The sequence below is a fragment of the Malaclemys terrapin genome, chromosome 4, assembly GCF_027887155.1.
Source record: "Malaclemys terrapin pileata isolate rMalTer1 chromosome 4, rMalTer1.hap1, whole genome shotgun sequence".
Taxonomy (NCBI): Eukaryota; Metazoa; Chordata; order Testudines; family Emydidae; genus Malaclemys; species Malaclemys terrapin.
This window is the reverse complement of record NC_071508.1, coordinates 125,071,695-125,087,575: the sequence shown is the minus strand read 5'-3', so window position 1 is coordinate 125,087,575 and position 15,881 is coordinate 125,071,695. Positions and strand designations below refer to the sequence as shown.

At 37.9% G+C, this 15,881-nt stretch overlaps 1 protein-coding gene across 5 annotated transcripts in view; it reads right to left on the bottom strand.

Moving 5' to 3' along the window:
* The window catches only part of PPP4R4 (protein phosphatase 4 regulatory subunit 4), a 109,268-nt gene that overhangs the window by 18,108 nt on the left and 75,279 nt on the right, over positions 1 to 15,881 (bottom strand). For all 5 annotated transcript variants that reach the window (XM_054026462.1, XM_054026458.1, XM_054026460.1 and 2 more), the window contains 8 exons: positions 14,939 to 15,108; positions 13,040 to 13,159; positions 10,775 to 10,852; positions 8,696 to 8,779; positions 7,667 to 7,849; positions 4,951 to 5,056; positions 3,985 to 4,132; positions 1,054 to 1,198 (listed from right to left, as the gene is read on the bottom strand). In XM_054026462.1, the coding sequence (XP_053882437.1) occupies positions 1,054 to 1,198; positions 3,985 to 4,132; positions 4,951 to 5,056; positions 7,667 to 7,849; positions 8,696 to 8,779; positions 10,775 to 10,852; positions 13,040 to 13,159; positions 14,939 to 15,108 (1,034 nt within the window). The remainder of the gene's footprint in view (positions 1 to 1,053; positions 1,199 to 3,984; positions 4,133 to 4,950; positions 5,057 to 7,666; positions 7,850 to 8,695; positions 8,780 to 10,774; positions 10,853 to 13,039; positions 13,160 to 14,938; positions 15,109 to 15,881) is intronic.

Genomic DNA, 15,881 nt, shown 5'->3' with positions numbered 1-15,881 from the left:
AGGCAAATATTGAGTGATCCATCCCCTGTCATTCAGTCCCAGCTTCTGGAAGTTACATGTTTAGGGAAACCCAGAGCATGGATTTGTGTGCCTAACCATCTTGACTAATAGCCAAGTTGATGGACCCATAGTTGATGTAAGCATCCTCCATGAGCTTATATAACAACCCATCTGCTGAGAAGTTAATGCTGCAATCAGAAAATACTCATAGAGGTCTGTTTTCTCACCAAATCCCACTCTGATTCACAAAGGAAGGGCTAAATTGTGCCATTTATATATGATCTAAAGTTAGCTACACTGTGCTAAAGTGAGGGCACGAGAGTAATGCAGACTCTGTCAATATCTCTTGGGGCTCCCCTGTTAAACTAGGAGTGGGGGAGAGGTAGAGTAATTTGTGACGACCCCCAGCCTTTTATGGGATGTAGCATACTCATTCTGCTGGCTGACGTATATGAGGAGGCAAAGCTATATTTAATCTATACCCCGCCCACACGCTCTTAGGGGGAAACAGCTGGCATGCATCCATAAAGACTGCAATCCAGGTAGTCCTAAACTGGCTGCACTGGGAGAAGAGGCCATTTTTACTTCCCACCTCTTTCCTGAGTGGCTGTGTTGGGAATAAGTACAATCTAGCACTATGAAAATGCATCTTGTCACTAAAGAATAGAAACAATAGCAAAACATTTATACTTCAAGGATTCTTGCTCATTTTTACCAATGTGAACCTTTCTTCCCATACCTGTATTCATACTGCTACCCTTGGAGCAGGCTGAGACAATCACTAAACAAGAAAGCCTGACTCACAGTGTCAAGCAGTTAACTGTATTTTAAGAAACCAAGAAAATATCTCCTTGTCTTAAATTCAGCAGAATATAATATCTTTCAATCTGACATTTTCTCTGATTCCAATTGTTCAAAATGACAAAAAGGATAACAGAGTCCTTGACCTCCTATCCCAACCTCAAGAGCAAAGACTGAAGCCAGGACATCAATAGTCTTAATTTACAGTGACAGCTGCAACATAAAATGTTCCTTGATTAGAAAAATACTTACTCGTTTTACAATAGTCAAGACATCTTTATCTTTTTCCTGACACAGAAGTTTTCTTATACACAACTCTAACTGCTGAAGTAAATGTTTGTCCGTAGGAACCTTCAGGGTAGATTTCACTTTTGGCAACAAATAGCAAAGCTTCATTCTATAAGAAAAGGAATTCATATTTAACTTCTAATGCAGACAGTGAGCAAATATTTGGTTCCATTGTTTAATAAAAGCAGTAGCCAATTTGACTCCACTTCATATCTGCTTTTATTTTCCAGCCTAACTCTAAACTTGATTTTTATGAAGTCCTTTGACTAGGTAAGAATGAAAGGCAAAGCTGAAGAATGTGAAAAGCAACACTTAAAATGTAAGTTATTTCCAGTCCCAGGGTAAAATTTTCAAAGGCACCTAAGTGACTTCAGAGCCGGAGTCTTATTTTCAAAAAAGGGACTTGGGGACAGATTTTTAAAAGTATTTAGGCACCTAAAGGTCTAGATAGGTGCCTGGTGGGATTCTCAAAAGCATGCAGGTGCTGTACTCCCTTAAGTGTCTGGTTCTTTGGCATCTTGGAGCCTGAGTCTCACTGAAAGTCCATGAGATTTAGATTCTTAAGTGCCTAAGTCCCTTTTGAAAATAGGACTTTAGACACTTTTCGAAATGTTACTCTTGGTCTCTGGTCTTCCAGGCTACTGCAGGAGAGGAAGTGCTCTATATTGTGACACTGCTAGATGATTTAGTCTAAACAAACTCTCCCTGACCTGAAGATGAATGAACACATGAAAGGGCTACAGGATGGAGGTAAGGCTGAAGGGGAGGAGACCCTCTAAAGAATTCAGGGTAAATCTGGATGGGATAATGAAATGTGGCTGCACTTCTGACTCCTAGCAGTTTTGCAGGTGCTCACACTGAAATGCTAAAGTTGTCACTGCCTGATACAATATCACTGAACATTCAAAATTCTATAAAGTATTTAATAGGCTTTCCAGTACTGTTCTCCATAATGGCTTACTATACTGCATGAAACTGTTAATAACTTTCTAAAATAATTACGCTCAATTTTACACAGTAGAAAATGCCTGCAGAGACTCTTTAAAAAAAGAGTTTTATTATAATGGAATCATATACACAAAGCTGTACCTTGTCAGCTATGAAACTAAATATTTGAGGCCATTTTCTCAAAACAGCAAATTTAACATTTTTCAGTTTTCTTCAAGGATTCTCTGATTTCATAATATAAATTCAGTTTGATTAAAGAAATAAATATAAATACAGGAAGCAAAATGTCCTTATTTTCAAACAGATCTTCAGATATAGAAAACTAATATATTTACAACCCTGAAAGCATTTTCTATAATGCCCTCAGTACAAAAATAGTATACTATATTATTACAAAATGTGGAATCTGAAACACTGTGTACGTACTGAAATATAAGAGTAGAAATATAAAAAATGCTGTATCGGATCTGGTCAATGGGCGATTGGAATGGCCAGTGCCAGATGTTTGAGAGAAAGTTAAAATAAACCCCAAGAAGAAAATTATGGAATAAGATGTCCACAGAGGAAGTTTTTACTTAACCCCACCAGTTAGTAGCTGATTTATACCAGGATATATGAGGTTTTAAATCACTGTTTATTTTTAGCATACTGATACAACTGTGGATGCTCTCAATATCCATATTCACTTTTATGAATCCTGCTAAGCTTTTGGCCATGCTGATAACTTGTGACAATGGCTACTGATGCATTCTGTAAAATGCATTTCCTTTTTATCAGTGGTAAATTTGTTGCATTTTAATTCCACTGAATATCCCTTTGTTCTTGTATTAGTGGTAAGAGTAAACAGAAGATCCACTACCTTCACTATACCATTCTCATGCAAAAACTATATTAAAAGAATATTAAGGTTGCAAAGTGAAATACTCTAAAGTTTGGACATGACAAAGATAAGGCTGTTTGTGCAACCTTAACTGTGCCCTCTTTTGCACATACATTTGGAGTTAGTATTTTTTCAAATGAGTTAGTGTTGTTACATGATCACCATTTCTTAAATATACAATATCAGAATAATACAATTTTTACACAACCCTAGGTACACATATGTAGAACTTTATACATAATGTAAAAAAAATAATATTCCCAACATTCAAAGAGAAATTATTTCACGTTTAATATTTAGGTTTTATTTTTATATTCCAATGGATTACAGAATGTGTCTCTTTTTTTTTAAAAAAAAGTTGCATTTGTCATCAATAAATTTTATCTGCCATTCTGCTGACTTAACTTTGTTAAGTCCTTCTGAGGTTCCTTACAGTCTTCTCGTCTTGATTAACTTACATAACTTTGTGACTGACACAAATTTCACTACTGCACTGTTCAGTTCGCTTCCAGATCATTAACAAATGTATTAAACAATAAAGATCCATGCACAGAACCTGCAGGCACCCCACAGTGAATCTTTTATGTTGAAAATTGATAATTTATTCCTATTTTTTTCTGTCCTAGACATTTTCTATTTAAGTCAGTACTTTAGCCTTCATATTGTGCCAACTGAGGGCTGATCCAAAGTTCAATTAATTCAATGGGAGAGACTCCCATTCATTTTAATGGGTCTTGAATCAGGCATCTAATTTTTTTAATAGACCTATAAAGGTCTTTGTAAAAGTACAAATAAGTGATGTGATATATGGTCCTCCTCTAACCACTATTATGTTGACATGCTGTAGTAGATTAATAGGCACGATTTAACTTTATAAAAACCATGCTTTTGTGCCCTATCATACCATGTTCTTCTGGATGTTTTATAATCTTCTAAACGATCATAGAAAATCTTAGCCCTGTTACTCAACTTATTTAAAGAAGCTATTTAATATTATATTAATATACACCATGAAACTAATAGGGTTGTTTTTTTCCATATAAGATTTCATACAATTGGTACAATACCTCACATTTGCTACTGGATCATGGGTAAGCTCAAGCACAGGTAGAAAGAAGTATTTACAGAAGAATGATTTGGAAAACAGCTCCATAATGAATTCACAGGTGTCTAAAAAACGAAGTCTGTTCCAGTAACTTTTTCCTTGGCCCAGCTCTGGAAAATAAAATCCCAAAAAAGTTATCTGTAAAGTTTTCAGAATGAAATAGCTCATGTCTCAAAGATTATCCTGAGATTGAAAGTGATTTTAAGGTTTGTGATGGGGCCAATAAACTTGTCACAAATCCCAGCATGTCAGCCTATCTCAAATTCATTCTCTGGTTGAAATCCTGTCCCCACTGAAGACAGTGCAGTTTTGCCACTGATTTCAATGGGGGGCCAGAATTTCATCTTCTGTGTTTGATTAACCCACTGAAACATCAGTGACACAGCTGGTTCATGGAACAGAAACTTGTGCATTTCACACCACATATCAGGTGCATGAAGCTAGAGCTGTGTAAACACTAAGGATCATTAATGAGGGCTTTTCATCCTTCTATGCAATTTTTGAGGAACTACAGTACAGATCAGTAGGTCAAACTTGTTAGCTGCTTTTAAATTATTTAAATCCTCTATACATTATTCATTTTTCAGAAAACTTATCATTCAGCACTCTTTAAAATGCAGCCTCTAGTGTTCTACAGCACCTTCAGCTAAAAATATTGAATTCCAGCAGTGTGGTTTATAGGATCTTTCAGCAAATTGTAGATTTCCTGCATAGACTCTTCCTGCTGAGTACTTTGCATAGCTGTGGTACATATTCACACGTGTTATCTGATGACACTGTGGGCCAAACTGGTGGTCCCGTATGTCTTCTGAATATTGTTTCTTCATTATTATATGGTTACAGAGTACAACCCTAAGCACCATCTCCTTTTCGTTTACCAGAATTAATTTGCTTCTAATAAAGTAATCAAGAAAAAATTACTGCTTACGTTCAATCAATTTCTGAATGACTTCATGCCTCTGTTCTTGTTTGCGATTATAGCGTAAATAAACACAGAGAGTTCGAGCAGCTGCTTTTTGGACAGGGAGAACATTCTTAAAAGAAACAGGAAATATAGTTAAAACATCTAAAGGCATGTATAGGTACTTCTGGACACTATCAACTACAACAGAAAAATAGACAACAACTCATCAGGTTCCTTCTAAAAGTGTGATATTTTGGCATGTGGCTCTATTTTCCTTTTTTTCCCCTTGCAATATATTCTACATTATTTTTTCATTCTAAGATTAACAGATATTACACTTCAAGTTAAAATGCTTTTTAATATCTACTCAGATAAAGTATTTTTACAAATACTCCATTAATATCTAATTAGACCTCTTCTTTAATTCAAACAATTGTCACTTTCCAGGCTGATAACAGCCAAACAATAATTTATAGGCACAACTGGTTGAAAAAATTTGGTTCCATAAAATTTAGGAACAAATTCAGATGTTTAAAAAGGTCTGAATGTTTAACATTGAACCTGTATTGTGTTCTAGGCGCATGTAGAACATAACTTACTGTATACTGCATTTTAATTTCAGTTTTTGTGGCTCTGCATGGCTCCTGATGTGTGTAGTATTTACAGACCTATAATTTTGGCCCATGATTAAGGCTAAGATTTTGTCATGGTTATTTTTAATAAAAGTCACAGACTGGTCACGGGCAATAAACCAAAATTCACGGAAGCCGTGACCTGTCTGTGACTTTTGCTGCTGCAGCTCTATTGTTTCCCCTGCCACAGTGATAGCTGGGAGCTGTGGGGATCCCCTCCACTTGCAGCAGCTGGAAGCTACAGGGTGTGGGGCCCTCTGCCCAGGGCAGCTAGGAGCTGCAGGGTGACCATATTTCCCAAAGAGAAAATGGGATACCTTCAGCCACTTGCCCGAGGCATCCCCCACTCCCCACACAAGGCTGTCACCTGTTACTGGAACCCTGAAGAGGGCCCCCTCAGGAGTCTGTCACCTGTACTGGAACCTTGCAGGCCACCCCCCAGTCACCTAGTGCCACTGTCGGCCTGTCACTGGAACCCTGTCAAGACCCCACTGGTTGCCAGCTCCAGCGTGCAGCAGCCCCTGGGACTGAAGCAGAGAATGTCATGGAGATCTCTGGAAGTCAGGGATTCCGTGACTTCCATGACCTCTGTGACATAAACGTAGCCTTCTCCATGATCCAACAAAGCACTTAAGCATGTGCTTAATTCTATCCTTATTCAAGTAAAGCACTTAGGGCACATGCTTAACTTTAAGACACACAAAAAAGAGTCATGAAAAGCGACAGCTTTCTGCAGAAAAAATTGATTTTTTTTTTTTTGTTAAAAAAAATTCTTAAAACCAAAACATTTTCAGCCAAAACCCAAAATATCTGGATTCGGATTTGCTACTGCAATACCTCATGGGAGGTGTAGTTCAGTTGCCTCATGTCCTCATTCTCCTTTTGGGGCTGAGTTCCCAAGCCGGACTTCATATCCCATGATACATCATGGCTGTGGGACTCCTATAATGTACTGCCTCCTCTCACCCAGAGGGAAGACAATGGTGCATAATAGGATATGTAGTCCGACCAAAGAGCCTGGACAGGAGAGGAGACTGGGAGCATGAAGCAACTGAACTACAGCTTTCATGAAGCAGCACAGTAGCATACCAAATTTAAATATTTTGGTTGTTGGGTGAAAACTAAAAATGTTTTGCTTTTCTGGCATTCATTTTCCATTTTCCGACAACCTGTTTATTGGTCAGCTTTTTATATAGTTACCAAATATTCACATTGAAGTAGGTCATGGCACTGCAAAAAGTTTACCATTCATATTTTATTCATATGTCCCAGTGTGCGAAAATAATAAAGAGCTCCCACATCCTTTGCTTTTTAAAACATATTAGTTTTAGTATAAATGTCATGCACATTTTGTCTCCTATTATTGCTAGTAAGCAATATGAGGCCTGATTTACCATTGCATTACTCCACAGAAATCACTGGCACATCACTGATCTAAAACTGGAGTAATGCAATGGTGAATTGGGCCCATCAACTTTGACCTTTTTTTATATAGTTTACCCACTTTCTCTACTCTCTTCGTCCTTTTTTTTGTGTGTGTGTGTTTAAGCTCCTTGGTATAGGGACTGCACTTTCTACTGTTTTTGGAAATCACTTAGCACACTACTAGTGCTACCAAAAATAACAACAACTGCTGCTCTTTTATAGTACCCTTCCTCCTTGAATTTAATTTAACAAAGCCCCAATCCAGTCTTTCTAAAGCACAATTTACTCCATGGAATTAAATGTCACATAAGAAAGAGTGTAATATAAAGTAAGCTAAGGGATCAAGCAAAAGATTCATTTTTCAGACGAGAAAATTTTGATTTACACAAAAGCTTATTGAGAATCAGCAATGGCATTGGAAGGGAAATCCAGAAAAGAATACATGACAATTTCATGAAATGTTAATTAAGGTGTGTTTTTGTTCTTTGAGCATTTTCTTAGTCTTATGTGATAAAACCAGTCAACAACCTAACTTTGTTCTATAGAAGATAATATAATAAATACTAAGTTTAAATAAAATAAATAGTACATAAAGGTATTATTTATATTGCATTAGTCATTCTAAAGCATCAGAAACAAATATGAAAACAATAGAAGAGAGATAGAGAGAGCTTGGGGCTCACATTTGTCATAATGATTGTCAACATTCTGTGCAAAAAACGATAATAAATCTGATCACTTGATATGATATGAGGCAGGCATGCATATTTTTGTAGTAACTTCTCATGAGTTCTCCATTTTAAAGAAGTTGCTGCTCTCTGTTCCGCAGTCGTTAGTGCTGGAATCAAGTCAGGGACAGTCAATAACTAAAAATATAAAATAAAAGCATTAAAAATTTAAAATCTCAATTTGTTATGACACAGTATTAATTGAAGCCTAAAAATTATGTTAATTTAGAAATCTACAAGACTGATTTGTTTCTATTTTAAGATGATAGCCTGTGTTTTTGCATATGCAAAATCCATTTATCCAGTCATGTTTTTATATGGCCCCCCAGCAATGGACAAACTACATTAATAAATTTGTACTCACAGCATGCCCGTGAGGTAGGGTAGTATCATCCCCATTTTACAGATGGGAAAACTGAGGCATTTGCCCATGATCACAGAGGGAGTACGTGGCAGAGCTGGGAGTAGAACCCAGGTCTCCCAAGTACTTGTTCAGTACCCTAATCACAAGGCCATCATTCCTCCTAAAAGGATTAACAGTCTGAAAGGGCAGTTCTACATAAAGTTACCCAGATGTGCATACAAATCACTATTAGACATATACAACTACAGTACTTTGACTATGAAACCACAAAGATGCAATTACACAACTTAGATGCAACTTAGCAACTATGTTTGAAAATTTGATCCCTTTTGGAAACTTTGTGGTTATTTATTCAGAAAGAAGGTATGTGTAAACTGAAAATTTTTGCATTGTACAGAAGGGCCTTACATCTATACAATTATCTCTCCCTCTTGATATGTATATAAATAAACAAACAAATACAAATGTCAGTTTGCAGTTTTATAAGAGTCAGGATCCGGTCCCATAGTCCTTCTGAAAACAGACTCTCGGTGATTTCAATGAGCATTACATATGTGGAACAACTTCAGTACTAACCTCCTTCATGTTTAAAACTAAACTACAAAACACAGGTTGCTTACCTTGCTTTCTGATCCACTGTTTTCTCCTCCAGTAGTCATAAGTTCAAGAATTTCAGGAAGGTGACTTATCAGTGCATCTAATACCTATTTAAAAAAATGTTGGATTAATCATATTTGTAAATTTACTTGGCCTGATTCTTCTCTTGCACAAGTTTGACACTGGTAAGTCCCTCCTGACTTCAGTGGTGTTACTACTCTTTTACACCAATATAAATGAAAGGAGAATCAGGTCCCATTATTTGTTCTGATGATGTTACTAAGATCATACCCATAATACAGTCAGATCTTTTAAACCAAAGTATTCACAATATAAAATATTAAAATGTAACTATCTGTCTATGTACCTCAGCAGTTTCGTAAGACAGTTTAGTAAGAACTTTATCAGATATGAAAGCAAATAAATATATTTTGGACAATTTTTGCCAGACAAAACTTAAAACTCTTTTTTTATCCAGCTTTAGCAAAACTGCACTTTAGATAGAGTAAAATATAATACACTGGAAATGCAGAATAACATGCCATTGAAAGCTTGGGGCATTTAAAACTAGACTAGAAATAACACTGTTAAACACACTGTAGGGACAACTCCTAAATTGATGACTGATGGTTTTAGATCCTCAATTTTTGAGTGCCCAACTTGAGACATCTTAAAGGGGCCTAATTTTCAGAAGTGCTGAGAACCTGCTTTATGAAAATCAGGCCCTTTTAAGGTGTCTCAAGCTGAGCACCCAAAATCCATATTCATTTTTCAATATCTTGACCAATGGCCCTATACAAAACAAAGTGGTCCAGATATTGGAATAATTCCACTGAATTCAAAAGGAGTAGTCACATGCTAAAGATGAGAGTTGAAATTCCTTCAGTTTTTTACTGCATTGGGGCTGAATTGCTTTTTTCTTATTTAATCATTTGGCCATTTCAATGGAGAACCAAAAATCTCACATCATCTTTGCAAGATGATTAAGTATTTTACACATAGCAAAACTGAGGCACATGAAATTTAGGTAAGTAGCCCAAGGTTACACAGAAAGTCTGTGCCAGACCCTGGACAAAAATCTAGGTCTCCTTTCTATAAGTCCTGTCCCTTAATCACAACACTATCATACCTCCTGTTCAGTCAGAGAAAGAAAAATAACCCAAAAACTTGAAACCTCTCCATAATCTATGTATCCTGAAAATTATTCGATTTACATGTAATTTTATTAATTAATCAATCTAGATAAGTTACAGGGGCAGTGGAATCTGGGTTGGGGGGGCTAGCGCCCCTGCAACAGAAATATTATTGTTTATCTATGTTTCTGACCCTGCATATCCTTCTTAAGCAAGTTGTTTTGTGAGCTCAAGCCAGGCAGGGCTCCAGGAGTGCAGAGGGCAGAGGCAAGAGCGAGACCCGGAGGGGCTCGAGCGGCTGCTGCAGTGCCAAGGATTGGTCTGGGGCGCAGGTAGGAAACCAGGTGATTAGGCTGGGATCAGCCATCTCTGGTGCAAGCCACTGGGCCCCCACTTCCCAGCCCGGAGCCAGCTGCTCTTCTCACTCCCCAGGGAGCACACTCACCCCATTCCCATTCCCACTCCTTCCTTGATGGTCTAACTATTCCCCACACTCCATGCAGAGCATCTATCCTGAAACCCCAACTTCGCTCCCCTCCCTATACAGAGTACCCACCTGGACTTCCTCTGACACTCTGACTTCCTCCTGCTCCTTGATTCTCCCCATTCTCTATGCTTAGTATGCTTAGATTTCTGTATGTACCTGAATGTATGTATCCATTCAAAGAGAGCTTCTGCCACCTCTGATAAATTATACCATGTTCAACCAAATTTTAAATATGTTAAAAACAGGGGAGGGTTATTGACTTGAAATATCCCCCTATTTTTTCCCCTTTTATTTTCCAACAGTCATCACCTTCAAAGGCACCAAGATAAATCTGTGTCTAAAATGACTCCTTGAATCTTTATAGAAAATGTGAACCAGAAGTAAAGCTTTTCACTTCAAACATTCATTATATTGGTTTATTGTATTGTTGGTAAGCATTATTAATGTAACCAACAAATAAAAAAGAGCAAATAATATATTACCTCCAATGAATCATCCTGTAGTAGTGTTACCAGTTCTTTATGTATTACATACACACCCGAATCTAAAAGCTTAGCAACCTAAAAAATGACAGTAAGACAAACAAACAACAACACACTTTAGTTTCATGGAAATACAACAGTTAAAATAGCTGCATTTACTTTTCAATACGGTTTGACTAGAAATATGAAAGTAGGGATGCTGAACAAATATCTAACATCCACAAATTGCACTTTAAAATTGTTGAGGTTATGTACTTTCCTGCCATTAGCATATAACATTGCTTTTATAACAGCATGCAAAATGAACACCAGGCTGTTGCATAACTATTAAACATGCCATTGAGACTGGGTTAACAAGAGCTTCCTTTTCTAATGTTTATATTCCAAAGGTTTTTTTTTGTTTTTGTTTTTAAAAAGGTGGCCTGCAAATACTTAGAGAAACATTCCGGGCTTTTAAAACAGCCTGCTGCATGCTCCAGTAACAGAGGTAACAGAGTCAGACAGCTGAATTGAAGAAATAAAGGTTGGTTTGGCATCAGCTATGGGCCTTAAGCCTCCCTAATCTTTGCTATTTGAGGTTTTCACTTCATAAACTCCAAGGCTGCTGGCACTTTTGATTAGCATGCACAAGTCACATTTAAAGTTCTGCAGTAAGCCTGATGTCAATGTTAAAACAATCAATAACAACATATGGCAACAAATAAGAGAAAAGTGCCAAGAAATTGGACTTCTCAGCCATGTGGGGTAAATCATAGCTTCCTTTGGAGATAATACTTGATACTCTTTAATCATTTTCTTTGTTTCACTTAGCTCATGCTAACAATCTGTTTACCTCCAGCTAAGAGGAAGGATATAATTTATTTTAGGAAATGGCTACAGAGTATATTAAATCAGAAATATATCCAACTAGAGATGAGCATCATAAATTACTGATATCTGTGACACATTTGGCTGACTAATTACACTGATGACATGATAATAACACATTAACATACCCTAACTGTGCACAGCATTTCAAGTGTAATCTCATGAGTCCTTTTTACAGGGCTAAAATAATCTTCTTTTATTTATTCAAATATCATTTTAAAGGTGTCTGGGGGTAGACACATGAAGTACAGGATTTTGCAGAATTATATGCTACTTATACAATTTCGACTACTAGCTTCAATTATCTCCTTCGACGGCAATGTTGTGTAGAGGTTAAAGCAGGGAGTCAAGACACACTGGTCTTATTTCTAACTCTACTAGAAATTCACCGTAACACCTTCAACAACCTGTTTAATCTCTCAGCCTCATTCTCCGTTGTTTATAAATTGGGGACAGTAAGAGTGAGCCCTGGGTTGTTCTGAGACTTACAGTAAAGCTCTGCAATCCTTGGATGAAAGTCACCATCTGAAGAGTATGGATTATTATTAAATTGAGGAAGGGGATTTTACATTCATTTGTGCAATTCATTCCATTTAAAAATCATTAATACCTACAAAACCACGCCATCTAATATATTTAATAAAACAGTACAGTGCAGCTTATACAAAACCAAGCAGTTAATTATAATATACATACTTGTTACATTTCTATAACTTTCTAACTGTTAATATTAAAATTCAGTCAATGTTTTGCTTAGACCTGGTGCTTACAATGTCTTCCACACACTGTCAACGAAGCCCCAAATCCTACAGTCCTAGAGGATTGCAGAATCAGATCAAATGCAGCATATTCTTTTCTCACTTTCTCTCACTCATGTCTCCCTCACATACCATCCTTCTCGCTTTTTTTAAAATCTACTCTCTCCCCACTGGTTTGGGATGTGTGTGGGGGGGAGAGGGGGAGGAGAAGAATTCTTTCCCTTAATCCCACTTATTTCTCCCAATTCCTGTCCTCTGGCCCTTTATCTCCAAAATTTTGGATCATACTGTTTATTTACACTACTTTAAATTTCCTGTCCTGGAGTCTTTCCTATCTGCTGTCCTCCTAATCCACCACACCAAAACTTCCCTCACCAAAATCAATGACAACCTCCTTCTAGTTAAATTTCCAGTCCCTTAAAACATATTTAAAAGGTGTGTAGTGGATTATAATTATATATCAGAAGACTTTCAATAAATTGAAGAATTTTAGCAAATTTTCCAAAGTTTTCTCACTGAGGCACTCCGTAGTTAAAATACAACAAATGTCAATTTAAGCAGACAAGTATCAAAACCACATACAATATTAAAAAGCCAAAAAAAAATCTGAAGTACTAACAAAAAAACTTTCTGGACTTACTTCATATAAGCCAATAGCCATAGTGTATCTGACTGGCACTTCAGGGTCATGACAAAGACAGAAAAATGTAGAGTATAGTTCCAAATGGAAGTTTTTCGGATCCACAAAAACAATCATGGCCTGTGGACAAATAAGATGGAGTCTTTAATCCAAATGTACACATATAGGGCCAAAATGTTTGGGATTCCAGCTACTGGACGGACCACCTCTTCCTCTGTGTGATACCACTGCTGCTGCAATCAGCAGGACATTTGAGCTAATACACACTGATTTAAAAATGGGGGAGCTGCTGATAGGACATTTTCTGTGACTGGTCCTCAACTCTGGAACTCTCTCCTACCCCCATGGTCTGATACAATTTGGATCAACTAACTTCTGGACCTGCTGCAAGGCTTCTTCTGAAGAGACAGATTGAGAAATACAGGATAGTTTGCACAGGAACCTATTATTTCATGATGAGTTAACTAACGGGCAATCTATATTCTGAGAGATTGGGTCAGTTCCAGGAGGGCAGGAAAAAGTCTTGGTATTGTGAATATGGATCCTTTAGTTTTACATATTTTAAATTATTCTCTAAACAACTAAAACCTTCAATTGGAGCTTTTAAAAACACATAAATAAATTACATGTTTAGCCAGCAACAAAGCCAATCTCTGAAATTTTGGCTACCATTGTGTATGCACAAAACATGCATTTGCTCAAGTAAACCAGTAGATATCTAATTATGTACTTTGTGCATATTTTAAGCCAACTTAAAAAAATGTGGCGGATAAGGTTGACTACAAAGAAATGTTCCTTTAAATATAAAGGATACCTGTAAACATTCAAACTAGAAGGCAGATTAATAGAAACAATAGTTTTAAGCATAAAAGCCTCATTTCTATATATGTGAAAAGACCTTTTATTTAGCAAATACATGAGGATACATGAGTTAGACACATATCTAGCTCACTCAGAGCTAAATCCTGTGCCCCTTGGAAAGCCAGTTGTGCAGAATGGGTGGGAAGGTCCCAGCTATGAAGAGCTTACATAACAGCTGTTCTTTCAATGCCATTGTACAAGAAGCTTTGAGGGAACAGTATATGTGAGAGATCTTTGATGACAGGAATGTCTTGGTCAAAACTCACCACTGGTTTTCTGTGATTTGGGGATGAAGATAAGTCACGGAATCTGTGACTTCCATTGACCCCTGTGATATTTTCAGCCCCAGGGCTGGAGCTCCCAGCCAGCCTCCTGCTCCCCCCACCCCCTGTAGCTCCCAGGCCCCTCTGGTGACAGGACCCTGCAGCTCCTGGCTGCAGTGGGCGGACCCTGCAGCTCCCAGCCACAGTGGGCAGTGGGGACCCCTCGGAACTCCCAGCCGCAGTGGGGGGTGAGGAGATCCCATAGCAGCTCAGCTCCCATAGGCGACAGGGGACCCCAGAGCTCCCACTCACCGCAGGTGGCAGGGATCCCCCCAGAGCTTCCTGCCTCTGCAAGCAGCAGGGGCCCCCCAGAGCTGCTTAGCTGCCGTGTGGGGGGACCCCAGAGCTCCCATTCACTGCAGTGGCAGGGGACCCCAACACCTAGAAGCGATGGGTGCTGAACTCATCTCTCTCTCTCTTTTGTCAGGGATATTTTTAATGAAAGTCCGGCACAGGTCATGGACTTCCATGAAATTTTGCTTATTGCCCATGACCTGTCCATGACTTTTACTAAAAATATCTGTGACAAGAACTTAGCTTTACTCAAAGCCTTCTTGGAGAATCCCTGCACTAAGTCAATTTAATTTTGCTTTGCACAGGAGTTCAGATTTGGCTCACAATATACTATATGGTAACAGATTTTACATCTTACATCTATTCCTGTTTTGTGGCTAATGTGCACAATGTAAGTTTTATAAAATAGTAGTTAACTTACTGGAAAGTTGTAAGCACAGTTCTTCCTTACTGATATATACTTCTTTTCTTGCTCTAAGGTTTGAAGTTGTATCTGATTATCATTGTGTCCATTTTCCTGCTGTAAGCCCAGTGTGCAAAGTTTCTTGTAAAATTCCAAAAATCTCAAGTGTTGCTCTGGAGTAAAAATTCCTTTAAAAATACAACACTAATACTTAAGTTTTTTGCTACAGAATATCAGGGAAAAAGCTAACAATATCCAACAACTTGAGTTTATTTCCAGAGCAATCAAATAAACCATTTCCCCTATTCATTCTCATATAATGACTCCAATAGGAACCATTTCCTTATTGCAAGTGGTAGGGAGAAATAGTGATTACAGAAAAATTAAACCTACCCATAGAAGAAGGAATCTTCACTTCTGTATTTTAGAAATATATAATTTTTAGAATATTAAGGGTTTCATTTGGGAGGACTGTGAATATATTTTAAAAGTGGTAGGGTCACATTTATTCCCCTTCTTGCCTCCAAATCCTTGAACACCACCACCATTCTCACTGAGCTCAGGCAAAGCCCTCTGCACAAATTAAGCCTTTGGGACCTTAAAGGTTTAAGTAGCATAGAGGGGTTTATCTGGGCCACCTGTAGTACAGTGAATTTCACCTTACACTTAAAGGATCAATGGGCTGGATTTCCAGTTTATAGGTGTATAGGGATCATAAAGTTAGAGGAGAAATCCCATGATACAGGACCAGTTTAGAGCTAACCTAAGTGGCCCTACACTGCCGTAGCCTCATAGGCCTCAGTGCAGGACACATGCTGGTGGTGCAAGGGGAGCATCTGTACAGCTCACTGCTTTGAGGATTCTGAGCTGCAGATTCAGCCCCGAGAGCAGCCAGGAATCCAAGTGGTGCAAAAGTGGCATAAAGCCTCCTTTGCTCCCATTTCTTCCTGGGCTAACCCCT